This window comes from Tetrapisispora phaffii, chromosome 6, assembly GCF_000236905.1.
Source record: "Tetrapisispora phaffii CBS 4417 chromosome 6, complete genome".
In the NCBI taxonomy this organism is placed as follows: Eukaryota; Fungi; Ascomycota; class Saccharomycetes; order Saccharomycetales; family Saccharomycetaceae; genus Tetrapisispora; species Tetrapisispora phaffii.
Window position 1 is genome coordinate 530,365 of NC_016525.1, and position 26,341 is coordinate 556,705.

A 26,341-nucleotide genomic window follows, 5' to 3' on the forward strand; every position below is an offset into this window, starting at 1 on the left:
ATCCTAACAGGTTTTTATGTTAGTTGGCTGTTTCGAACTACAAACGTAACTACATAATCTGATAAAGACTTAACGTGAGTGTTGGAAACTTTACTCTTATGTCAATATATATATAATAATTAGAGACTATTATAAATATGATGATGATGATGACTATTTTAATAACTCTATTAGAAAGGAACCACAGTTGGGTAAGTCATGTGACCAAATATATATACATAAATATCAAGGGCATCGCCAAAGAGATAACAGTTATATATAAGTATGTGCATTAATACTGCTTCAAATGTCTAATATATATTAACGGTACTATCCATTAAATAATATCACAACACTACGATTCTACACCAGCAACTGTATCAATTAATTATCTGACCTATTGAGGTTTTTCTATGTACTAACATTAGAGTCTAACAGTATTGTCACTGGACCTTCATTCGTTAATGAACAACTCATCATTGCACCAAATTGGCCATCTTGTACTTTCGATTCCCCTAGGTCACTTTTCAATAAATTAAGAAAGTTGTCGTACATTTCTTTAGAAATATGCCCTTTTTGAGCCATATGGAAATCTGGCTTGGTTCCTTTTTTTGTTCTTGCTAATAGAGTAAACTGAGAAATAGATAAGATCTCGCCATTTACTTCTTTTATATTTTTTTTCCATCCTGCACCTTCTTCATCTTCGAATAATCTCAAATTTAACACTTTCTTTGATAACTTTTCAATGTCTTGGGTTGTATCTTCGGTAGAGATACCAACCAATAACATATATCCATGTTTTATACTGCTTATAGGGTATATTGTCGAAGCAATCGTAATTAGTTAATAATTGTTAAATAGTGAGATAGGATCCCTCACAATTGAGTGGACTGATTAACGAGTGCTACTATACATACCTTGAAATTACTTGTTTTTCGACAACAACAGAAGCCTGACTAACTTTTTGAATGACTACTTTCATAGCTAATAAATTGAGATTACTGTATATGATTAATTGGTGACAGACTAGTTATATCGACTGTAAAAAATGTATTAAGTGATTTAGATATTTATGGTTTACAATTATAAATCTTGATTCTGTCGAGATCATGATATGCTAAATATATAAAGCTTTGAGCTAGAATTTCAATTCCCGCCAAAATTCGAAAACGATACTGTGCTGAAACTAGAATCTGATGTCTTGACTATGTAAAAACTTAGGAACACGTCAAATATACTCAAAAACAGGTAATTATATAAATGGATGAGTAATTTAAATGTAAGGTAAATAATAAATGCAGATATATATTTATATGTATTCGTGTAAACTTTAAAAATATGTAATAATCATGTATAGTATTATTCTGCTTTAATTATGGGTATGGAAAGATTTATTAATAACTCTCATTATCATATACCAGGAGCATCCAATAAAACGGATAAACGCAGTTAACGCAACTAACCATAGAATAACAGTTAAGTAGTACGTAGCATTGACAGGTAGAATTGCACTTTCTATAATAGGGGAATCGTTTGATGAAGTTGAGCCTACATTTTTGTGTAAAGTTAAGTAATCATCGATACCACCTGTTAATAAGACAGCCGCGATAACACCAAAGTTAGTTAAGACCCAGAATATAATAACCATGGATCTTATATTAGCGTAATAACCCGTTTTCTTTTCACTGAAAGGCACTTCTTGTTTTGCTTCTTCAGGATCCTCTGGAGCTTTAAGAATTCCTAAATATCTATTGTAATTTGACTGAATTTCTTGACTTGATACCAAAATCTCCATCTTGAATGTACCATCTTCATGAGTTGTAATTTTGCCCAGCTGTTTAGAAACAGCACCCTTTGTTCCCCAAGATAAATCATGGACATTGCAAAATGCATAAATGTTCAAAACATTAATATATGAAGGGCTTAGCAGTAAATACTGCAAAAAACTTGTAAACATATGCCATGGCTGTAGGTATATTATTGAACTGATGAAATAAAGGACATACGTGGATAATAAAGAAATTAAGACATCTCTAAATGTTCGAGTGGATATTAGACCCTTAAAAGTGATAATACTTTCGTCCAATATATTTTCAAAAGCTTTAACACTCAAGAAAATACTACAGAATAACATGTAAATCATGAGAACAGCAAAAAATATGCAAGTGATGACATAAAATACTTCAGTACTCTGTGGTTTATTACCCAATGATAAAATGAATGTGGATAAAACACATATACCATATAACCAGAAAAAAATAACAGATAAAATGTTAAAAGCTGAATGATAAGTAACAGCGATGGATAGTGTCAGAATACGGAAAACTAAAAAGAAGGAACTTAAAGAAAACCATGACATAATTGTGTTAAATAGCAAATACATGAATTCAATTGATAACATGACTTTTCTAATCACTGAATGACCACTAGTCCATATTCTATGGAAATGGCAAAGTGAATATACACTTGAAAAAAATGAACCATTTAACCAACGTCTTCTTTGCAAAATAAATTCAGGCACACGAGTTGGTACATCCGTGGAAGCATATGAGCTTCGACTATATTTTAAAATCCAATTACATTCTTTTTTTGTAACAATTTCAAAACACAAAATACGATCTTCAGCTAAATACATATTAGATGAAAAAAAATTTAATTTGTCAACTTCAGATTCCATAGTTTCACCGTAAAAGTATTTAATCAATGGCTCCCCCTCGAGTGCTGTCAATCTATATGCTGAAAATGCACCAGGTAATACCGAAATAAATCCAAAATTTGATTCAGTTGTTTTATCTAAAATATTGGACATTTTGTATTCAAAATTCTGCGATGCAACCAGTGGATTGATCAAATTTTTACCTAAATGACCTATTTCGGCCTTAATCTCACCACATGCACCACCAACTTGTGTGTTCTTGAATTCAGTCCATAACTCGTAAATTGAATCATGACCAGGCATAGTACCAGCATCTAATAGGGTGACAATATTTGGAGATATCAATTTTGCAAAACCTTCAAATGCCCATCTATGTGAGTTAATTTTCTTCTGATTTTGTTCCTTTAAACAAAACAGTAATTGAATTGGGACCGTTGATTGATCGCAAACAATTTCTAAATCATCCTCTGTTACACTCTTAATATTCATCATGGTACTATGTTCATACAAATGCATTTTTACTTTCTTACCATTCACTTCATCTTTGGCAAACCCATCTTGGTAACATCCTAAGGTACTCATTAAAGCCATAGATTTTTGGTCAATCTTTGCTCTACCGTCTGAAACAACACAAACAACGATCTTTTTCCATGCGTCTTGACCCCAGGTACTTGAATGTTTCTTCTTTACCATATGCCTGATATTATCCATGACACCTTTTAATGTTCGGCCCAATAATATATGGTTCTCGTTATACATGGTTATGACAATCATCAATTCTGTCTGCCTAGGGACCTCATACTGCAATTGCCTTGTAGTGAAATTATTCTCGAATAGTTTATTAGGTTCACAGGTAATGGCCTGGTACCTCATGAACTTAAATTCGTTTGATAATTTGCTGTCACCACCTACAGCAATAGAGTATTTGCCCAACAATGATTTGCTAATAGGGGAATCGAAAATAAAGTTACCCATTAACAATTTGAATTTTTTTATGACCGTTGTATTTCTTCTTACTAACTTATTTGTGCTAGCAGGATCATTGTTGACTAGGTTATCTCTTGATGTAGCATCCTCAAAATTCATGGATAAAGGATTTATGTGGTCATCTCCAAAATTTGAATTAGAGGAATTAGATTCGAGTCTATTAACATGCAAATATGCTGATTCCTTTTTCAAAACATTTTCATCATCCATATCTTCAGCTGAACTATATTCACCCAAATTGACATGGGAATACCTATTTGGAATATCCGCCACATCACCATCATTGATATTTTGACTTTTATAAGGTGACAAATAGCTTTCATTTTGCTCGCTATTTGTAAATGAAACATTCGAAGAATATGGGTTAACCATTTCACCATCATTACCTAAATAAGTACAAATCTGATAATCACTACCGTTATGATCGATATAAAATTGTTCTGGATCATCATCAAAAACAACTTTGGTAGGACCATTGTTGCCGTTCATATTATTGTTAGCATCATAAGGGTATTGGTTTATGTTGCTTTGTGGGTAATCATATTGCTGATCATAGTTAAAAATTGGTCTTGTTTCATTTTGTTGTGCATAGTCATCTATTATTGATACATTATCCTGTGAACTATTTCGTCTTAGAAATGTGGGAGCAGTGTTATTCAAGTGATGTGTATTATCACCAGAATTTGTATTGTTATATTGGTGGTAATATAGTTCGTCATTAAAATTATCCATTTCTATATTCTGATAAGTTTGTGGACTTTGAGGTATCACTTCAGAGTTTTTAATTATATTTATTGATGGTATACGATTTGGAAGCGCATAATTATTATTTGTATGCAATGGTGTGCCTGTAGCGATGGAGACATTATTACTTGAGTTTGAAGCTTCGGTATTATCAACAAATACATTATGCGGTTGATTTATTGGATCTGTATTATGGACTATTGGCCTAACGTTAATGAAAGAATTATATGCTTGAGTATCTGTCCTGCCAACACCGGGGCTACCATTATTACTAGTATTATTATTATTATTATTATTATTATTATTAGTTAGGAACACCTCTGGTGGAGCAGGTCTATTTGAAATTATTCTAGTGAAATTTCTTGTTTCACCATTATTATAGTTGCGTGCATCGTTAGAATTTTGATTGTAAAGATTTTGCTGATTATCGTTATAGCTCATATCATGATCTTCATACTCTCCATAGTTGTTTCCATTGAAATCATTATTGTTGCTCATTCGAGATAAATGCAGTACGTTCTAGCTTTAACTGCAATGTCGTATCCTACTGTCAAACAAAGAAACAGAACCTTTTCAAAAATTTTATCTGTATTCAATTATACAATGTACCTGTATATATATATATGTTAGGAACAAATATTGACATAAATTATTTATGTAATTAAAAGAGTATGTTTTATCTAAATATAGTAACAAAAACTAATTAGGAATTATCTACAAATTTGATGAGATTTGATCTTCAACGCGTTTCAGTATTGTTCCAATTCACTCCAAAAAAAGAAAACGCGTATTTTTTTCAATTTCCCACGGACATTTCTACGTCAAGAAAAATTTGGCTGAAAATATTTTATAATTAAGCAAATGAGCCAGCGATGGATGACATTTGGGCCATGTTTAATTACCGTATTTGGTAAGTTACCTGATTAGGTTGATTTACCATTTCGAGATTATAGGTTGGTATTTTGTGGAAACCGGGATGACACAAATGTTGAAATTGTGACAGTGACTTTAATAATAATAATAATATTATTATTATGCTTTTTTGTTATTTTAAAGATAATGGAATGCACTAATATATTTATATATTGAACAAACAAAAATAAAAATAAAAATAAAAAAAACATAGGTAACTATTTATATAGTACCATGCGATTTTTGATTCAATATGTTTTTGATCATTTCAATTTTTTCTAATATTTTAAGTTGATTGAATTTTAATTTCTTTAATTTATTTTTAACTTCCTGTTGTGAGCAGCTCCCATACGAGATTGTATTTAAATAAACAGTTTCCAAGTTAGTCGATTTAGGATTAGCATTCAAATATTTTGCTACACTCAAAAAATGTTTTGTACTTAATACAAATGAATCTTGTTTTGGTGTAATTATTGATATAATATGGCCATTATCTGATAATACTATTTTAAAATGATCTTTAAAATTAAATTGGAACCCGCAATCACTTAATTCAAACATTACGAATTCTTTACATCTGGTGAATCTTCTTAAAAAGATATCATCCTTATGGTATTTTTGTTTAACAAATGTCGAGACTCTTGTTAAGTTTTTATTCATATATTCTTCATATTTCTCAACAAAAACCATATTTTTTTTGGTATTTATCTCTTCTGTTCTAGCTTCCATTCGGTTCTGGTCATTTAAATTATCTTTATTTGAATTTAAAGAATTTGATGTCGTCATTGAAGTGCTTACAGTCGTATTGTAATTTGTATTTTTTTTTGAATTATCGTTATATTGTTTGTGTTTTGCTATCCAACCTACTTTAAAATCAGTTTCAATTAACCAATATTCAGGGACATCGAATAATTTCAGTATTGTAGTTCCATTACTTTTTAAAACGCCAATATCCTCCGTAGATAACTGATAAATAAAGCAATTTTCTGTAGCTTTAGGATTGTGAAAAATGGATGATTTGATGCTTGATGTTGTCAAGTCAACCCATTTCGTTATTATAATGGGCATTTTCTGCGTAGCCCATTCATCTTGTTCGATTTCATCTAGTTTGATATTGTAATTGTATTGTTCAATCTTTAATAAAGTTGTTAAGGTATCAAGACAAGCTTTATTTAAAATTTTGATAGCATTACGAGATTTAATTAAATTAGTTGTGCCAATTGGGTTTAATACATTTGTTCTTATGTCATCATTTAATTCATTCATTTTCCTAATTTTTTCACTTTTCCGCACTTGATTATTATTATTTGAATTGAAGCTGGTATCACAGAATTGTAAGACATCATTATTATTAGTTAAATTGGTATTGATTGGATTATTTTTGATGTTCTGTCTTTCATTTAGAAATACATTATGAAAAGGAGTCTTATTATTCTTTGATAGATCTACTATTAATTGGCATGAAATTAAGCAATTTTTGAAGTGCTTTAAAGAATTCAATGTCGATAGTTCTATGAAATATAATGGAACTTCTGTAAATATAGTAGAAGGTAGTTTTGGTGGAAAACTATGCTTGAACCAATTATATTTCAAGATGTCCATTATTCTTGGTCTTTGGCTGGGATCTAATACCAACAGATCTTGAATTAATACTTTAACATCATTAGTGATATATTTGTCAGGTGGAAACTCATACTGACACAATTTAATCTTTTCATATATGGTAGTGACATCTTTAGCTTGAAATGGTGGTTTTCCAAGGACCATTGCATAAATCATTATACCTAAGGACCAAATATCTGCTTCAAAAGAATGACCAATCTGCTTGCTCAAAATAACTTCTGGAGCAATATAATTTGGTGTTCCACACATTGTATATTTTTTTTCAGAAACATTTGATAAGGTTGCTGCTAAGCCAAAATCGCCTATTTTAATATTAAAATTTTTGTCGAAGAATACATTACCTAATTTTAAATCTCTATGAATAATATTGTTTGAGTGCATATAATTAATGGCGCCACAAACTTGTGTAGTCATAAATTTAACTTCAGCTTCGGTCAAGATTTTTCTTTTTTTTAAAAGATCCATTAAAGACCCATTTGGACATAATTCTAGCAATATATATACATTCAATTCATCTTCAAAACAATCCATAAATTTTACAATATGAGAATATCTTAAGTTTTGATGAATTTGAATTTCTGACAATAATTTGAATTTTGTTCTTTCCGTTTTAATTGACTTCTTGGATACAATTTTACAAGCAAATGAAATCCCAACATCATCTTTTATATGAAAGCAACGAGCAAAACCGCCTTCGCCAAGGCATTCTCTTCTAAAGTATTTCTTAGAATTATCCTTGATTACAGATGGAGGTGTTTTGCACAATAAATTTGTTTTTTCCTTTTTCCTATTCAACTTCTCATTATTTTGTTTAATTAAATTGTCTTTTTTATTTATGACTTGTACAACGTCATTTTCATTATAAGAAATTTTGCTTGTATTTTTAATATTAATATAATCCTCATTGATATAATTATTGTTGTTACTCTTCTTAAAATTTTCAATCCGATTGACTTTTTGATTGTCAGTGACGACTTGTAAAGGTGCCAATACCATATTAATTTTATATGTTTTTAATTTATTTTTCTAATGTGACAATATTAGAAGACCACCCTCTTATTCCCTTAATGACAAAAGATCAAATGGAATTATCCAATGAAATTATTAAATGTTATTCAATGGTGCATAACAAACAAATATATATAAATAGAATATAAATAGAATTAACTGTATTTGTATATAATTATATTTCTATACATGTTCTTATTTCAATATCTCTTTATATACTTATTTATTGGCGTCTCATTGAATTATAACCAACATTTTTTTTGTGTCATGTCACCTAGTAGTGGGAAAGGGTTCTTAGTTTTATAATTGAATGGGGAGTAGTGGTATACATAACAACTGGGATATATTTATGTAAATTATTGATATCTGTGTTAACGAATATAAAATATAACAAGATCTTTCAATTCACAAGTAAGTTAATGTGGAGTCTTTGACTGGGTACTTTAAAAAATAGACAAAAGAAATTACTCCTAAATTCAGGCTTGTAAAACAAAAAGTAAATTAATATCATCGAAACCAAGTAAATATTAAGAATTAATTTGACAATTGTATTTATGTAGCTTTTAACTGGTATATTTATTTACCATATTGGCGTTTATAATTATTAACCTTGACTATTTGCCTTTATCCTTTAATTTAATATCTTTATTATGGTAAAAGCAACTCGTAACGGAAACCATATTATTTTAAAAATAAGTCTATATAAAAAAGATATTACAAGTTAAACAATAATTCTGACAATAGTAAGAATTAATGGTTTTATTGAACTGTAACTCGGATAAAGTAACTCCATTGATGTCTTCTCTTGAGCACTCATGTCCTTTGATATCAATTGGAATAACTTATCTAATGATTCAGAATTAAATAATTCAATATTTCAGAGTTTAAATAATTTTTTAAATTCGATCACACTACCTAGTTATGTGAAAAATCTGAAGTTAGAAAAGTTTTCGCTAGGGTCCACTGCACCAGACATTAAAATAAAACAAATAACTGAACCACTAGTCGATTTCTACGATGATATTCAGAATGAACTTAGTGATGATCAAGTCATTGAAAAATCTCCCAATGATGTTCAAATATTAACAGAAGTGGAGTATAAAGGTGACCTATCATTCACGTTATCAGCAGAACTGGTTCTTAACTATCCAAGTGCAGAGTTCATGACATTGCCTGTAAAAATCACTGTGGGGAATCTAGGATTTCATTCATTATGTATTTTAGCGTATTTATCAAAACAAGCTTTCTTTAGTTTTTTATGTGATATAAATGATAGCCATTTGGTAGAAGAAAGTATGGTAAATGAACCTAACGGGTTCAACATATCAGCAAATAGACGTTTAGAAAGAATTTTCATAATACGAAGCTTGTCAATTGAAACTGAAGCAGGTGAACAAAATCAAAAAGAAGGTTCTATTTTAAAAAATATAGGTAAGCTGGAACTGTTTTTATCGGATAAATTAAAGGAATATTTAACAAGAGAACTTGCATGGCCAAGCTGGATTAACTTGGATTTCAATGATGAAGAGACTGATGTTTTTTCTAAAGAAGAAGATTGATTAGAATGGAAACTTGAACAGAAAGATAAATCATCATATTCAACTACAAAACACCATTTAGTATTTTTTAAGTTACTTTGAAGTATAATGTTACAGTAAATCCATCACATATACAATCATTCTGATTCAAGTAAACAATTGATTAGTACGAATTGTGTTATTATATATCATTCAACTTTTTAAGTAAAGGTCATAGCATACTTTTTACATTTAAAGCTTGTAAGTATAAATACCAATTAAGTATTATGAATGTCTCGCTCGGTTATCAAAAAGAACATAATCAGGAGATAGAACAAAATTTTGAACTATTAAGTTTGTAAATAAGTGTAGCAGATATATAAAATAAAATAACTAAATACTTTATCTGGCGAACAACAATAGTTTTAGGACAGAACAACATCTGTGTAATTTTAAGATATCTTAATTATCCAGTTTTCATAATCTAGGAAACTCAAATGAGCTTGGAAGATCATGAGAATGCATGGGAATCTTCTTCCCACCCTCAACCACCATGGAACGTTGATTATAAATTTAATAATGATAAAATTGATGCAAAAAACCCAATGGTTTTAAAACTAATGAATATGAAGGAATAGATGGAATATTCACGAAATCTGGGATATTTCAGCATAATGGTGAAAATAGGGATTCTATTTGGGATACTAATGGTAATGCTACTGTAAACGTAAGGCATTCTTCTGATAATCTATATTACGAAGGTGAAATTGAAGAAGAACATAATAATATGAGAAATTCTTATTCAGATGATGAAGGTTATTATGATACAAATAATAGAAACCATCCAGAGGAGAGTGAAAACAATTATTTGTCACTTCCAAAGAAGAATGAAAATATATTTAGGGAAGATGATAAATTGTCCAATCAATTCTACATAGATGGTCTTGTGAATCGAAATGAGGATAGTGATGATGATGAACTGACATTGGATAATAGAGTCGAAAGTTTTGAAAAATGGTCAACTAAAATTAGAAATTCATATAACCCCATATCGCCTGATTTATTAGATTTAGAAGAGATCAATGAAAAGGAAGGACTAATTTTTAAACATTTGAACTATAAAATTACGATATTAAATGATATCCCAAATACAAACGCTACAGCAGGTAAATCAGTTATTAGAAGATACTCAGATTTTTTATGGTTACGAAATGTTTTATTGAAAAAATATCCTTTTAGAATTATTCCATTATTACCACCAAAGCATGTCGGACTACAAAGTCCATCTAAAATATTTCTTGACGCAAGGAGGGATGGTTTATCAAAATTTATTAATATGGTAGTTCGACATCCGGTTCTAAAAAAGGAGGAATTAATGTCAACGTTTTTGACGGTACCTATCGAAATATCTAGTTGGAGAAAAACTGCATTATACGACACTTCTGATGAATATCACGATAAAAAAGTGAAAGAAGAATTTAAAAGGATATTTGTGCCATCATTAATGGATGAGTGGAATTCATTGCCAAAATCATTAAATAAATCCATCATATTATGGAGTAAGCTTCTCAATCTTGTCGAAAGGCATCGTTATAAAGAATATCTAATTGCAAAACACAATTTGCTTTTTAAAAACAATTTAAATGAATTTACAATCCAAACAAATGCATTATATCCTACCACTTTCAGTAATACCACTCACAATATAAATGATCATTTAAATGAGATTGGAAAACATCTAAGTAAATCTTCCGAATTGCAAGAGAAGGAAAATTTGGAGATGGTTAACAGACTAATACCAAAATTTATTACATATGTTATTACATTGAAATCTTTACAAAAACTCCGCCAACGTTATGATATATTAGCAACAAACAGCATAGGTAATCTCCGAAAACGAGTATTACTAAATGAAGAAAAACTAGAGTCAATGAAAGGCAAACCAGATGTCAGTGGTGTAGAATATGATACTATCCTAATTCGTCTAAATCAAGACAAAAAACTTATTGCAGACCAAATCAATAGATCTTGGTTAATCAAAAAAACAATATTAGAAGAATTCATTATTTTTCAACAGACACAGTTTATGATCACTGAAACTTTTCAAGAATGGACTAATTTGCACGCAAAATATCATGGGCTAGAGCTTAACGAATGGGAAGCACTTGCGGTGGACTTAACTAGAATGGCAACCATAGAATAATTCCAATTATCAAGTAATTGTGAAAATAAGCAGAAATCCTGAGATAAATTGTAATTAAATAAGGATATATATATCTCAACTTTCATAAAAATAAGATTTTGACTAGTTATTTAAGGGTATCATGATCTATCAATTTATATAATGCATATTTTTAAAAAATGTTATACAATGTTTTTTAATATACTAATACATTCACTTAAAAGTTACCCAACAAAAAGTTAAAGATAAAGACAGTCACCAAAGTAATCTTGGTAGTGACATCAAGAGAAGTAGCACCATTATGAGAGCTGGTAGAACTTCTGGATGGAGTGGAATTAGAAGATGCAGAGGTACCGTTATTGTTCGAAGATGATGCAGAAGTTGAAGTAGTCATACTAATGCTCATGGTAGTAGAGTTAGAAGCTGATGTAGAAGAGATAGTGGAAGTAGAGTTTGCTGCTGAGTCCAAAGCAGCACTATCTGATAGACTACCATCCCAACAGTATGTATCAAAGCAAGATTGACATTCAGATGGTAAATCTAAGCCCAAAGATTCTTGACTACGTCTCATAACTGCACAAGCAACACAACCTAAGAATTTCGAATCTTCAGTGAAGTTACCTCTAGTAACAGCTTCAAAACCATTTTGAATCATAGATAAACGTTCAGTTTCATTGTAAGCTAGTTGTAAAGTGGATGTGTTACTAGCATAAGACACTTCATAATTTGGTAAGTAAACAATTAAAGGTGGGACATAAGCCAAATTAGTTAAGTTGGCGGCATCACAACCAAAGAAAGTTGGTCTTTTGTTTAAGCCTTCGCTAACGAAAGTTTCGGCATCTGGAACGTAAGGGAAAGAAATATTTGAACCTTGTGGGTAGAATTGTCTACGGTAAGCACTAATCAAACCATTACCATCTGGCCAGTTTTCAGCGGTATCAGCTGAATTATCAAGAGCAAAAACAACATCTAAATCACGTTGTTTTTGTATTAAAGCAATCAATGGTAATTCGATATTGTCTTCACCACCATCAGCTAAAGTCAAGATATCCTTATTACCAATGTTTGAAATACCAAAAGAAGAACCATAAAATGGATTTGGACCGAAATTAGCGACATCATTAGTATCGACAGCAATTTCGTTAACCAAAAAGGTACCTACTGTAGAACTTGAATTACCTAAAAGGGTACCGACAGCTGAAGACATAGCAGGGGTAAATAAAGTTGAAGAAGTACCAATAATAAAACCAGCATTATCGAAACCAGCGGCACAAACACCATCGACAATTGGGGAACCGTTGTTGACAGCAGAACCAATGTATTTAACGTCAGCAAAAGAGTTCAAAGATGGATCCCAAGAACCCATTTCGAATGGATTAAATTCGACAATAGTAGAGTTAACGTAAGAAATAGTGGTGTTTGGATCTCTTGCATCAGTGACTGTGATTGGGAAAGGCATTTCAGCGTTTAAGAAGACATTGGAATCTCTTAAAGTTGACCAAGTGTAACCCGATCCACCATTTGGTAAATTTGGGAAGAAATTGTAAGCCAAACCACGACCCCAGTAATCTGCCAAACTAGTATTATAACCAGCTGCACTTTTACCAGCAACTTCAGCAAATATAGTTTCCCACATTAGCGTGTTATTAGCGGTTCCTGAAACCAAACCATCTGTAATGTCCCAAATGGAGTTGTCGGTGTATGTATTGTCGATAATATCTTGAACTGAAGTCCAATTATTCCATGCTAAAGTACCAGTTAACCAATTACCACCTGATAAACCAGAGAGGTAAGTAGAACCCTGTAATAAACCACCGAAACCATATGCATTTGCGCCAATGGTCCTGTTATCGAAAGCAGCAACCATACCTGCACCACTCAACATAGCTCTGTAACCACCACCTGAGGCAGCAATACCGACCCTTAATTTCGAGACAGTAGAATTAGAAGAATTTGATGAGTTTGATGCACCGAAAATTTCATTAACGATCGAGGAATCGGTGAAATTAGAGGTAGCTCTTTGTAAGAATTCTTTCAAAGCAGCTTTGGTGATTTCATCTCTTCTGCTCAACCATTCAGTCTCATTACTTGATAATGAGCTTGCACCTTCTCTAATCAAATTAAAATCGTTTGGACAAGTGACATTTGCTGGTGTATAACTATTGTGCGGAGACCATGCTTGCACTTCAAGAATGGAAGCAAGTAGTGGAGCGGTGACTAAGAAACTAAACAGTTGCATCGTTTGTATTTTCTGTCTTGATAACCTGCTTTTTATTAAGGTGACAGTTCCAAGAAATATTTTGCAAGAGAAGAGAAGAGAATTAGAAGTTTGTCCATAAAATTACTTGTTTGAACATCACGAAAGGAATGTTTATATATATATATATATAGTTCTGTTCTTGTTTACCGATAGCAGTCGTTCAACCAAAACTATTTCAAATGGAATGTCATCAATAGCAAAGAAACTATTCTTTTAAGAACAATTACCAACCAGAAGATACATCACTCAGAAAATCAGAACTGTTGAACTGATGATACTCCTTGATCAACTACCATGCACTGATTCAGAAGGACTCTAACAGAATTATGACGAAGATGTATCAATGCAACGGCATTGACTAAACGAAAGACATTCCTAGCATTAATCACCATCTGTTTGCTCGCATACTAGAGTGCATTCAAGATAAGATCCGCCACGAGGACATAACCACACACATACGTTCCGGATATGAGTGCAGCAAGAAACTGCATACCTCAAAACCCAGATGTTGGAGTTCAACAACTTAGCAAGATGCTCTTCATCAAACGTAATAGCGTCTTGACGTTTGCGTCAATTATTGAATATAGCAAACTTTCGAAATCTTTAAAATCTCAATATATCTTTTAAACGATCCAAACCACTAAAACCGTCATAGTGAAAAAATTTAATTTTGTAAATTTTCTTTAATTTAAATAGTCAATTATCGCGCACAAATCTACAATATTAATACGGGAAACAGACTGTTGAAAGGAGAGAACCCTGTTGTCCTATCTTGTTCGTAAATACTACATTGTAAACCTTCTCAGGTGTGAAGATGAGAGACAGTAGGTAAGACAGAGAAGAATTTCAACAAATTGTGGCTGATGGGTACTTGTTCAGGCGTGCGATTCGAGTGCTGCAGAGACACACGGACATGAGAAGTTTGTGTGTTTTTGGAACTGTTCAACAGAAAATAAGTTTGCAATCACGGTGTTATGTTATGGCGGTGTAAGCCTACGACCTGCGACGTATACTAGTGCGTGTTCTGGTAATGTGCATATTATTTGTGTGTATAATATCTATAGGAGCGGGGCGAGGGGGCGCCGGTGGTTCACATACTGCATAGCGCAACATGTGATGTTTGAGCACGTGATTGCATTTTGTGACCCGGACATGGTCGTGCTCGTTTTTGTGTATGTCTGGGTAACCAACTATCCGGGTAACGTACATTTTCATAGGTTTTTTACCAACAAATTTCCAGAAATAATGTAAATAAACAAATCTTTCTATATTTGCGTTCAGACGGTGATCAAGTACATTAAGTAAACAACAACAATTAACGATATTAGTGGTATAATGCATTGATACATAATTATTAAAAGGTAATTATGATTTCTTGTTGTATTACGGAACAGTTTATATACAACTAAGTAGTTTAAACACACACACACACAAAATACATATTAATCATGTCCGGTGGTAAAAGTCACGGTGGTAAAGGTAAATCTGGTGCTAAGGAGGGCGGGTCCTCTCAAACACACTCCTCCAGTGCTAAAGCTGGTCTACAATTCCCAGTCGGTAGAATTAAGCGTTATTTGAAGAGACATGCAAGTGGTAAGATCAGAGTGGGTTCAAAGAGTGCTATTTACTTGACCGCAGTTCTGGAATATTTAACCGCTGAAGTTTTGGAATTGTCAGGTAACGCTGCAAAGGACTTGAAAGTGAAGAGAATCACACCAAGACATTTACAATTGGCTATTAGAGGTGACGATGAGTTAGACTCCTTGATTAAGGCCACTATCGCTTCAGGTGGTGTCTTACCACATATCAATAAAGCTTTGTTGCTGAAAGTAGAACAAAAGAAGAAGAAATAGAGCATTGGAATTACCCACATGCTATAAGAAGACAACAAAAACCAAATAAACTCACTACTATATACATATAGAATAAGAAGATGCAATTGTTTTCAAGATTGTACTTCATAATGATACCCACCCCGTTTCTGGCTGTGGAGCAAGGTTACATTTTTTTCTTCCAACCCTTACATTCTGCCTTCCTCACACCATAATGCTTCCATGAACTGGTCACTACTCTTTAAGTACTGTTATTAACATACACAGGAGAGTTCAATATAAACCTACTTTAATATTTTTGTATTATTATTATAACTTAACTAATATTTATTTAAAAAGGCATTATTATTTTCCAAGAATTCGTAAAAGTCGCTTAAATCGTTATCCCTCATGTGCCCTGCACGTGATTTATTAAATTTACTGTTAAGTCGCGAAGGTTCTCATAGTATCCCACTCCTAATAATTTAATTAACCAAGTTACAGTGATTGAAGTTGGTTAATTATAGTTGATTTCCAAGCATACTGGTTATGTAAAAGAAGATCAATGCCATTGTCAACTCTCATTTACTTGTGAGTTGTGAATACAGTATTTTATAAATCACCGAAAAGTAAGTATAATCGTAGATATACCTACCTACAAAACTATTTTTACACGGTGTCTCCATTTGATATCAAGGTTCAACTATTGTGCCTTTAAGAATTGTATAAATACAATTATAAAAATATAGAACATTATTTTACTATTTACTGGGAATGAGTTCACTTTCCGTTACAAGGAAGTATCAACTGGCGTTGATCACTTTTGTAATCTACACTTCCACTATATTTGTAACATATTTGGCTATTCAATCATCAAGTTCATACTTGCAGGTAACCATAAAATTGACGAAAGGATTGAATGTTATCATATTGGTATTGTTTGGTTTGCTAAATGTTGCGTTTATATGGAAGGGTCTAATGTATCTATTATTTTCGTCACTGAGATTAATCGAATATGAACATATCCTCGAACGTTTACCTTTCACAATTATCAATTTCTGCCTCTTATCCTCAATGTTTAATGAAAGGGATATAATTATGTCCATTTCAAGTTATGGAATGATTTTAATTTTTATGAAAGTAGCACATTGGGTGTTAAAGGATAGATTAGAAAGTCTATTACAGTCAATGAATGATAACTCAAGCATACGGTCCTTAATATTTTCGAATAGATTTTTCTTAAACTTGGGATTATTTGCAGTTATTGACTATCAAATGATGATGCAATGTGTAACGAATTCAATTAAAAACTCTATGGGAGCATCCACATCTATCCATTTATTATTGGGTGTTGAATTTACTATGTTATTGGTAGATTTAGTCAATTTATTCTTACATACTTGTTTGAATTTATACGAGTTTCACAAATCAATTGAGGATAGAAACCTAAATATTGTTGGTGAAGATGAGGATGGTTTGGTAGATGATGAAGAAGAATTTAATGAATTAGAAGGTAAATTTATGTACGAAAAAGCAATCGATATATTTACCAGATTTTTAAAAACTCTATTACATCTACTAATGTTTATCCCATTCAGAATGAAGATAGTTCTATTGAAAGATGTGATATGGGACGTAATAACATTATATCAGAGCACTGTAAGTTTATGGAAAACATGGAGGAATAGTAAACAATTGGATGAAAAATTACCTACAGTCTCTTTGGAAGAATTGAAATCTAGTGATAACGATATGTGTATTGTTTGTATGGATAGTTTAATCAACATTGACTTTAACTCCACAGAAGAAACAGAAAATAAAGAGAAAGAAGAGCAAATTTACAATGCTGCAATTCATTCGAAACAAAAACCAAAGAAGCTACCTTGCTGTCATATTTTACATTTAGGTTGTTTGAAAAATTGGATGGAAAGATCACAGACTTGTCCAATTTGCAGGTTGTCAGTTTTTGATAGCAATGGAAATATACTACCTTTTAATAATACTAGATCCGATACTATGAGAAATACAGAACTTACTGCTACAAATTCTAACGATGCTGCCGATGAGAGTACAGAAAATGACACAGAGATGGATGCATTGCTAAGTTCTCAAGTTCAAGAAAGTGTCGGTGATACTTTGGCAAGAGATATAAACTTCCGTAGCTCAATTGGCGATGCAGACGTGGAGGGTGAAAATAACGACAACTATGATTTAGATAATGAATTGGAAATACCCAATAGTGATAACCCTTCTCAGCTTTTGAATTCAGAGTCACAAAATGCTGAATGTGAATTCAATAATGTCAAATGGAAATCATTCTTAATCAAATCTGTAAATAAAGAATCCATATCTTTTGAGTTAACTGATCTAAAAAATCCAGACCAGACCATTTTAACAAAGTTGATAATAAAGGAAAAGCCAATCTTGAAAGATTCAAAAAACATAAAACAGGTTGTGATAAAGGATGAAGACATATGGATGGCTACCGAACCCAAGACTATCAAATCATTAAATGACAAGATTAATGAACTGGAGAGGAAATTAAAGGATATATCTTCAAAAATAGACGAAAAAGAGACGGTTGAACAATAGGATAATGCATCTATATATACTTGGAAAATATATAATCATAAAGTTAAATAAAGATACCCTCTTCACTACTGCATTATCGTTTAAAATCTTAATTAAACTACATGGATTACATTCCTCCACTGCTAAATAATATTATTAGATTTATTTTTTTGAGAAGAGAAAAAGAGTACGAGGAGGATCCCAATTTAATTATTGTAACAATTTATTTATATATGTCTTTAATTGAATGCTCACATTACATTTCAGGTATATTATTCTTATAATACTTACTGATTATATTATATGTTCCCATACCCAAATATTTGATCATTTAAAATTACCCGGAACAATATATATAATTGCTCCTAAGGCTCGTCTAGTATTCCCACATTCTTAATAAGCGATTAGTTATTGCTTAATTATCCTTGGAATAATGGATCAATTGCTTCTATTTAGAAAAGATTAGCCAAATTTACTTAAGTAATTTGAGTATATGTGTTGATCTACTTTATTTAATGTTATATTTACATAATTTAACTAAGAAAGAACAAAGGTAAATTTCAACTGCATTTCTAGCTCAAAAATTAAAGCTGGAAGTTCAAGATTCACTATCATGATCATTATAATAAATTGCAATTGGATATAGATTTATACATATCACCATTTTCTTTAATTTTTTAATTTGTTAACATTTACTAGCATATTAGGTCATATTCAATTTATCTGTAATTGCAAACATTTGATGGTAAACCATAAAGCACAGATATAATTTAATCAATATATTATCACAATACTGCATACGAAATTATATCGTCACGTATTCTACGTGAAACAAATTCTATTTTAATTTTTAAAGTAACTAATTCTTATCAAATATAGCATGGTAAAGTTAAACTCAAATAAGCACAGAAGCAAAAAACAGCATTGGCCTAAGGAAAGGACTTATAACAGAGCTCTTCTAACTGAAGAAGGCATTGTCATAAAGTCTAATAATATCAATGAGGCTTATAGTAATTTAAAGAGGAATAGTGTATCGAGTCTAGGTCCTGCTCAAGATAGTATCCTACGACGTTCTTTTTCAAATAGCACAAGTGCATTTCACAATAGTGGTGAATTCTCTCGATTCAATGATCTAGAGAGCACACATACGACTGATGAAACCCCTGAAAAAATATTAAGCAATGCTGACTTAGATACCTTAGAAACCGCGTCTGTGGTAAGTTGCATTACATGTCTAAGTGACACTCACTCTATAACATCTCCAAGAACATCCGGCGATTTACCTTATTCGTTTTTAAATGGCAAATTTCCAATTAACACCGTGATACCATTCGGAAGAATTTTGCATGCAAAGTACATTGATAGATCCCTTTCTAGAAGGGGAAGTGATATAAAACGTAAATCTCCTAGATCATCGCTTTCCAAGACTACTACGGGCAATTCCATCCAGTCTGTAGATTCAGGACGTAGTACAATCAATGAAAGTTTCAAGGATGCATATGAATTTCCGACTTCTCCTGATTTAAAGACGTTTCATTCAAACACTTCTTTTAATTCCGAATTAAAGGATGTCAATTTTAACAGAAAGTATGCAAAAAAACTTATAGAAATAACGTTTGCTAAACCTCGTCGTCATGATATTATACCGAAAAGACTTATTTTAGATATAGAATCCATTTTACCTTTGGAGCATGATCTTGTAACGGAAATTTTGAATAGAAGCTATCAAGGCACACGTAGAAATAGAAAGATTTTAGCCATTATAAACGAATTTGGTGGGAAAGGGAATGCCAAGAAATTATATTTTTCGAAAGCAAAACCAATATTAGCAGCAAGTAGATGTAAGGTTGATATAGTATTTACTGAATATACTGGTCATGCTATTAACGTTGCAAAAGAAATGGATATAAATAAATATGACACTATAGTATGTGCGTCAGGAGATGGTATTCCTTATGAAATTATTAATGGGTTATATCAAAGAAAGGACAGAGCTGCTGCATTTAGTAAACTTGCCATTACTCAACTTCCCTGTGGTTCTGCCAATGCTATGAGCGTATCTTGTCATTGGACTGATAATGTCTCATATGCTGCATTGTCAATTGTCAAATCAAAAGAAGTACAAATTGATGTAGTATGTTGTTCTCAACCATCCTATTTTTCCACATCCCCTCGTCTATCATTTCTAAGCCAAACGTATGGATTAATTGCAGAATCAGATATCAATACTGAATTTTTTAGATGGATAGGGGCTGCGAGGTTTGAGATCGGTGTCGCATTCAATATTTTACAGAAGAAGAAGTATCCCTGTGAATTATATGTCAAATACCAAGCCAGAAATAAAAATGATTTAAAAGAATTTTATTTGAAAAAACACAAATCCCATCAAGCATGGCCTAATTTCAATTCATATGATATAGATCCGGAAAATGAATTTACCGAAGGATCAAGTGATGATTTCCAAGAAATAACAGAAGAAAACTTCAAACTAAAGTATCCATACCAGGAGGGAATTCCTAGTGATTGGGAAAGGGTTAGTCCAGAGTTAACAAAAAACTTAGGTATATTTTACACTGGGAAAATGCCTTACATTGCTGCTGATATTAAGTTTTTCCCAGCAGCATTACCGACTGATGGAGCAATCGACATGGTTCTAACCGATGGTAGAACAGCAGTTACAAGAATGGTACCAATATTATTGGCATTAGACAAAGGTTCGCATGTTTTACAACCTGAGGTTATACACTCGAAAGTATTAGCATATAGAATAGTCCCCAAAGGAAATAACACATTATTTTCGGTTGATGGTGAGAAGTTTCCTAATGAACCATTACAAGCAGAAGTCCTACCACGATTATGTAAAGTTTTGTTAAGAAACGGTTCGTTTGTAGAGACTGCTTTCAACAATATGTAATCTTTTCTTTTCCTACGAACTATATATTTAAAATCGGAATTCTATTTTAACATGAATAATAGATAATAAACGAAATAACAAATTAGAATGTTTGAATAAAATATCGTCCTAATAAATTTATAAATTGTTAAATTATTTATTTTTACATATAAAATTAACCATCATCAGACACTTAAATTAATAATTATCCAGACATGTCTTGACTAATAGTAATAGTGTACATAATTGTAATGATTGTTCTGTGGACTATATATGCCTTAAAATTTTACACTGTTTAGAAAATTTGTTAACATTGACAATTCCCTTGATTTTCATTTTCAGTAGAGCTTATGTCAATTACTTGTGCTTTATTATTTGCAGTGTTGCTTTCATTATTATCATCTAAAGGAGTGGAATCAGAGTTTTGAAACTCAGGAAGAGACTTTGCAATTTTCTTGAATAGATTTTTAACATTATGGCCAGCTTTCGTTGATGTCTCCATGAAGATAGTGGCACCTAGTTCTTTTGCTTTAGCTTCACCTTCTTCCGTAGTAACTTGTCTCTCATCAGAAAGATCGCTCTTGTTACCAACAATGCACAGTATGACGTTTTCACTTCCTCTTTCCGTTTTAACATCTTCAATCCATTTATCAATGTATTCAAAAGACTTTTTCTTAGTAATATCGTAGACAACAATCGCAACCCTAGAGTCTCGGATATAAGAAGGAATCAAAGATCTGAATCTTTCTTGACCAGCAGTGTCCCACAATTGAAGTCTAATAGTCTTGTCATCTAGATACATGGTTTTCGACAGAAAATCAATACCAATAGTTGCCTGGTAATGATCATCAAATGTATCGTACATAAATCTAGTAATTAGCGAAGTTTTACCGACACCTTGTTCACCCAAGAACACAATCTTATATTTAGTTAACGACTTATTAGCTCTGCTCATTGTATTTCGATTTTCTTATTCTAAAAGAATTATACACAGTTTTCAAAACCAAATGGTACGTAGCACAATCGATATGAAAGTGAGTAATATCACACTTATGTTTCCCTTAGAGTATAGTAATCTCTACTATTCGCCCTTTCTTCTAACACACAAAATTAAAATCAAATTTGAGCACTAGGACATTACTCCATCAATATCCACCAATTTAATTTAAACCTTAATTTTTCTATTAGGTACTTAGTGATTGTCACATTTTCATTGAAACTACTAATTATTTTTCTTCAATGCTGTGTTGTATTATTCGATATCGAAATTGTTCCTTTTCAAAATTTCGAAATTTCAAAAAGAATATATACATTTTGTATCGGTCACGTGCACTACAATTATAAAAGTCGATATAAATACAGATTGCACGTGATTTGTTTTTTTTTTGCATTTTTTAAGTTTAATTTATGTCGTTACCCGAGCTATCACAAAAACTTGTAATAATAACCGCCCATCTATTGGCGCCTAAAACTGACGGTAGTTATTATATTGGAACATGTGGCTACCTTTAATAAGTATAAATGAATATGTAGCTTTATCATACCACTTCCACCTTACTTTGTCTTTTTATTTCTTCGTGATGAAGGTTGTAAGTTCTACAGCAGTGGGAGGAGACTGATCAGTGTCTGAAGTAGGCGCTTCGATGGTTGCTATTGACAGTCCAAAGGGTAATACGGAAGAGATTAAGTCCTATTCCCTTAAACGAAAAAAAATTTTAAATGACACTCGTAACACATTCCGAATACTGGATGAGAGTTTACTCGAGAGCAATTCCCCAAATTCGAACGGCAAAGTTCACAATTTAACTACCCCTACGTCATCAAAATTAGCAAGGAACAATAATGTTAGAAAAAGACAATCCAAGAAGCAGAAAATACATCCACATGATGATAAAGTACATATGAGGACTATTTTTGGTGAAAATATTGTCAAGACACAGCCGTTAAAAAGTGTTCCAAAGACGTCAACATTGAAAGAAATAAACATCAACAGTAAACGTGGAACTTCAAAGTCTCACAACTCAGTGGTCACCAAGATTCACACAAAGGTGAATGATCATGAAACCCAACTGAAGTTAAGCAGCTATTCCAAATCAAAAATGGAGATTGTTGACAGTGAACCAACTAAACTAAACCCAGAACAATTGGTCTTTAACGCAGTCGAACGATTCGCAAGTAAAGTATTAGAAAAATATAGTGATCCTAATCACTGACTATAAATAAGTCGAAGTCCTTATGAAATTACATGGTTGGCATTAAGAACTAATATTGGATAGCAACGCTAATAATACTTATGCTTTCTAACTTATCGACCTTCTCTATATCACGTGTAAATATAAAGAGAAAACAAGTTCATTTTAACGAGCGGGGAATTGTCTTTGTCAGTCAAGATGAACAAAATAGTGTCTACAACATATCAGCAATTGGCAAATGTTTATGGGCGACGCTGAAAATTTTGATTGAATTTTCATAGGAGAAAATAACTTTCGACAACAACGACATAGTCTCAATGTATACAACAACAAAGTATATAAAGCAATTAGCATTAACTAATATTTGAACTAAACAAAAATTATCTTTTAACTTATTTAACGGATTTCCATCTTTATTGTTAAATGAACAGGATATTATTATTTTCCCGTGGATATATTAAAAAATCTCAAGGACACACTCAATTAACAACACAATGGATTCCAAAACCCCAGTTACATTAGCTAAAGTTATTAAAGTACTAGGCCGTACTGGTTCTCGTGGTGGTGTTACTCAAGTTCGTGTTGAATTTTTAGAGGACAGTTCCAGAACTATTGTCAGAAATGTCAAAGGTCCAGTTAGAGAAAATGATATTTTGGTCTTAATGGAATCTGAACGTGAAGCTCGTCGTCTACGTTAAAATAATATTTGATTCTCAATTTTATTTCTATATTATTTTTTAATCAATTCTATCACCAAAATAACATTTTCTTTTTTCTTCCTTTAACTTCATTTAATCGTTGGCTATCATAATCAAATTTATATATAATGAAACTAGAAATGATTATATTGAATATTTATTTTTTTATATGAACAATGTTAGTTGGGATCCAACTCTCAATGAGGTCAAAACTATCAATGTGCTATTGTGATTGTTGCTAAAATGGTGAATTAATAAACATTGTATGAGAGTAAACTTTGAATGGAAAGAAACAAGAGTATAATACAAAGATAAGAATGCAATGAATCAAATGATCGATGTCATTAGTAGTGGTTTTGTGATTCTTATTATTATATTTCTTCCATTTATAGCAAAGTTAGTGATCTCATAGTCAATAAAAGTATTAAGTTCATGACTTTTTATTTAAAAATCTGTCAAGATAAGATTATCTTTTACTACAAATGCCACAATTAGTTTTAACATTCATTTTAGAAATTTAAATAGAATTTTCTGGATATATGTATTTCCTTTATATAGCTGTTTATTTAATGAATTAATCATTTTTGACTTTTGACTTTACCAAATACTCTTCTCTTTTTTGGAGAATGATAAATAGTTTCATGTTCATCAGTATTTATATCACTGTTTTCTTCTTGAGTTTCTCCAAATGTAGAATTTTGTTGCAATTCAGGTGTAACTTCAAAATGATATGAATTGGATTCAAATGCGTTACCATTCACGTTATTAAAATATGTTTCTGAAACGTCAGTATCTGATGATTGTCTGATTGAGTTTCCACTATTATTTAAAGATCCTTCCAGTGAATGTTCATCATCATCTATGTTAATCAAAGAATCAAAGTTTTCATCAAATGATGATGTACCTACATCTATTGATTTGTTATTATTATCTGAAAAATTATCAGAGTTTTTTTTCTTATATGTTAAATATTTTGTTGTCCACATTTGAAAACGTTTAAATATCTTCGAGATATGATTATTCTCAGCAATTGGCTTGCTATCATATGCTTGATGATAAGAATTGACTACTGTGTTATCAAGCCACGTTTCTGATAATGGCTTGAGACTGCGACTATGAATGGAACCTGGGGGTACCCATTTCTTTATAATTTCTTTATCATCCATTGTTGTACAGATTTGTTCAGAGATATATTGTATGGCCCTATATTTCGTTTGTATCGTTTGTTTCAAAATATTAGATTCTATATTTTGCATGCATATATTTCTAATCAAATATTGCATGCTGGTATTATAAATATGTGTCAGTACCTCATTCGATATTTTAATTATTGGCAGAAAAATGTTTATTGACATGCTACAATTGATTTGTAAAATGATTTGGATATTTAAAGAAACTTTACTCAATGACTGTATTGTACCTCCGTTGTATATCGAGTTAGAAAGATGTGCTTTTAATTGGTTAATACTATCTCTTTGAAACCCTTGGTCACTGCATTGTCTAATGAAATAGTCATCATCTAATTTTGCAACAAAAATTGCATCATCTTGATTATTGTCATTCGTAAAAGCAATTGGTACAAACACTAAAATCAAACTTTTATTAGATATTGTGACTAGATTTATAATATATTCTGTGTTGTCTAGAGAAACGTTGGTCCAGCCATTCCAAGTCCACTCGTTGGTATTTAATTCCTCTGACATGTTAACTAGTTTTTTTTAAATATATTACAATATTTCAATCGTTAAAATACAGTGATTTCCATCAAAACTATTAATAAAATTCAAAATTCGATTTGATTCATGTATCAATCAGAATCACTTTTTTAATGCAGTGTCATATTACCTTATCGTAATGCGATGTCCCTAGATATCATTGACCTAATTACAAGATATGAATAGACTAGAGCACCATATATGAAAATAAGTGGGACTATATATATTTCACACCATTTTTTATTACATTGTTTATCTTGTTTTAAATATATAAGTGATCATCAGGTTTAATGCAAAGCTTAAGAAATGTCTATGAAAATATTCGGTAACAAATTTTTAAAGCGACGATGTATAATGGATGCTCTTAGGTAGCAAAACTTGAAATTAATAAAAACGAAATACATAAATACATAACGTTGTATAATTTATACTACAGATAGTTGATATATACTTGAGATAAGCTTGCCTTCTGATACATATCCAATAGTATAAGTTTAATTATTGGAACAAGAGAAATAAACTATATCACACTAGACTTACTGGTAGACTATATTTCGGAAGGAGTCACACTAACCTCAATCCAGTCTTTAATA

At 31.5% G+C, this 26,341-nt stretch overlaps 13 protein-coding genes across 13 annotated transcripts; 7 read left to right on the plus strand and 6 right to left on the minus strand.

Annotated features, from left to right (window-relative positions):
- Positions 1–390: 390 nt before the first annotated feature.
- DTD1 (D-tyrosyl-tRNA(Tyr) deacylase) lies at positions 391–961 on the minus strand (the record flags this gene model as incomplete). Its single annotated transcript, XM_003686108.1, has 2 exons — positions 391–784; positions 897–961. 2 exons carry the CDS (start codon positions 959–961, stop codon positions 391–393), a joined length of 459 nt encoding a protein of 152 aa, XP_003686156.1.
- A 387-nt stretch (positions 962–1,348) lies between these two features.
- TPHA0F02420 (uncharacterized protein) lies at positions 1,349–4,864 on the minus strand (the record flags this gene model as incomplete). The annotated part of the gene is made up of 1 exon (XM_003686109.1): positions 1,349–4,864. One exon carries the CDS (start codon positions 4,862–4,864, stop codon positions 1,349–1,351), a length of 3,516 nt encoding a protein of 1,171 aa, XP_003686157.1.
- A 636-nt stretch (positions 4,865–5,500) lies between these two features.
- Positions 5,501–7,897, minus strand: TPHA0F02430 (uncharacterized protein; the record flags this gene model as incomplete). Its single annotated transcript, XM_003686110.1, has 1 exon — positions 5,501–7,897. One exon carries the CDS (start codon positions 7,895–7,897, stop codon positions 5,501–5,503), a length of 2,397 nt encoding a protein of 798 aa, XP_003686158.1.
- Positions 7,898–8,724: 827 nt separating this feature from the next.
- Positions 8,725–9,468, plus strand: MDM12 (ERMES complex subunit MDM12; the record flags this gene model as incomplete). The annotated part of the gene is made up of 1 exon (XM_003686111.1): positions 8,725–9,468. The coding sequence occupies one exon, from the start codon at positions 8,725–8,727 to the stop codon at positions 9,466–9,468; it is 744 nt and encodes a 247-aa protein (XP_003686159.1).
- Positions 9,469–10,213: 745 nt separating this feature from the next.
- TPHA0F02450 (sorting nexin-8 family protein) lies at positions 10,214–11,629 on the plus strand (the record flags this gene model as incomplete). Its single annotated transcript, XM_003686112.1, has 1 exon — positions 10,214–11,629. One exon carries the CDS (start codon positions 10,214–10,216, stop codon positions 11,627–11,629), a length of 1,416 nt encoding a protein of 471 aa, XP_003686160.1.
- Positions 11,630–11,825: 196 nt separating this feature from the next.
- On the minus strand, positions 11,826–13,847 carry TPHA0F02460 (uncharacterized protein; the record flags this gene model as incomplete). Its single annotated transcript, XM_003686113.1, has 1 exon — positions 11,826–13,847. The coding sequence occupies one exon, from the start codon at positions 13,845–13,847 to the stop codon at positions 11,826–11,828; it is 2,022 nt and encodes a 673-aa protein (XP_003686161.1).
- A 1,469-nt stretch (positions 13,848–15,316) lies between these two features.
- On the plus strand, positions 15,317–15,721 carry HTZ1 (histone H2AZ; the record flags this gene model as incomplete). Its single annotated transcript, XM_003686114.1, has 1 exon — positions 15,317–15,721. One exon carries the CDS (start codon positions 15,317–15,319, stop codon positions 15,719–15,721), a length of 405 nt encoding a protein of 134 aa, XP_003686162.1.
- Positions 15,722–16,453: 732 nt separating this feature from the next.
- HRD1 (E3 ubiquitin-protein ligase HRD1) lies at positions 16,454–18,271 on the plus strand (the record flags this gene model as incomplete). Its single annotated transcript, XM_003686115.1, has 1 exon — positions 16,454–18,271. The coding sequence occupies one exon, from the start codon at positions 16,454–16,456 to the stop codon at positions 18,269–18,271; it is 1,818 nt and encodes a 605-aa protein (XP_003686163.1).
- An 859-nt stretch (positions 18,272–19,130) lies between these two features.
- On the plus strand, positions 19,131–21,164 carry TPHA0F02490 (uncharacterized protein; the record flags this gene model as incomplete). Its single annotated transcript, XM_003686116.1, has 1 exon — positions 19,131–21,164. The coding sequence occupies one exon, from the start codon at positions 19,131–19,133 to the stop codon at positions 21,162–21,164; it is 2,034 nt and encodes a 677-aa protein (XP_003686164.1).
- A 286-nt stretch (positions 21,165–21,450) lies between these two features.
- YPT6 (Rab family GTPase YPT6) lies at positions 21,451–22,098 on the minus strand (the record flags this gene model as incomplete). The annotated part of the gene is made up of 1 exon (XM_003686117.1): positions 21,451–22,098. The coding sequence occupies one exon, from the start codon at positions 22,096–22,098 to the stop codon at positions 21,451–21,453; it is 648 nt and encodes a 215-aa protein (XP_003686165.1).
- Positions 22,099–22,786: 688 nt separating this feature from the next.
- Positions 22,787–23,356, plus strand: TPHA0F02510 (uncharacterized protein; the record flags this gene model as incomplete). The annotated part of the gene is made up of 1 exon (XM_003686118.1): positions 22,787–23,356. One exon carries the CDS (start codon positions 22,787–22,789, stop codon positions 23,354–23,356), a length of 570 nt encoding a protein of 189 aa, XP_003686166.1.
- A 473-nt stretch (positions 23,357–23,829) lies between these two features.
- TPHA0F02520 (40S ribosomal protein eS28) lies at positions 23,830–24,033 on the plus strand (the record flags this gene model as incomplete). Its single annotated transcript, XM_003686119.1, has 1 exon — positions 23,830–24,033. One exon carries the CDS (start codon positions 23,830–23,832, stop codon positions 24,031–24,033), a length of 204 nt encoding a protein of 67 aa, XP_003686167.1.
- Positions 24,034–24,611: 578 nt separating this feature from the next.
- Positions 24,612–25,736, minus strand: TPHA0F02530 (uncharacterized protein; the record flags this gene model as incomplete). Its single annotated transcript, XM_003686120.1, has 1 exon — positions 24,612–25,736. One exon carries the CDS (start codon positions 25,734–25,736, stop codon positions 24,612–24,614), a length of 1,125 nt encoding a protein of 374 aa, XP_003686168.1.
- Between the last annotated feature and the right edge of the window lie 605 nt (positions 25,737–26,341).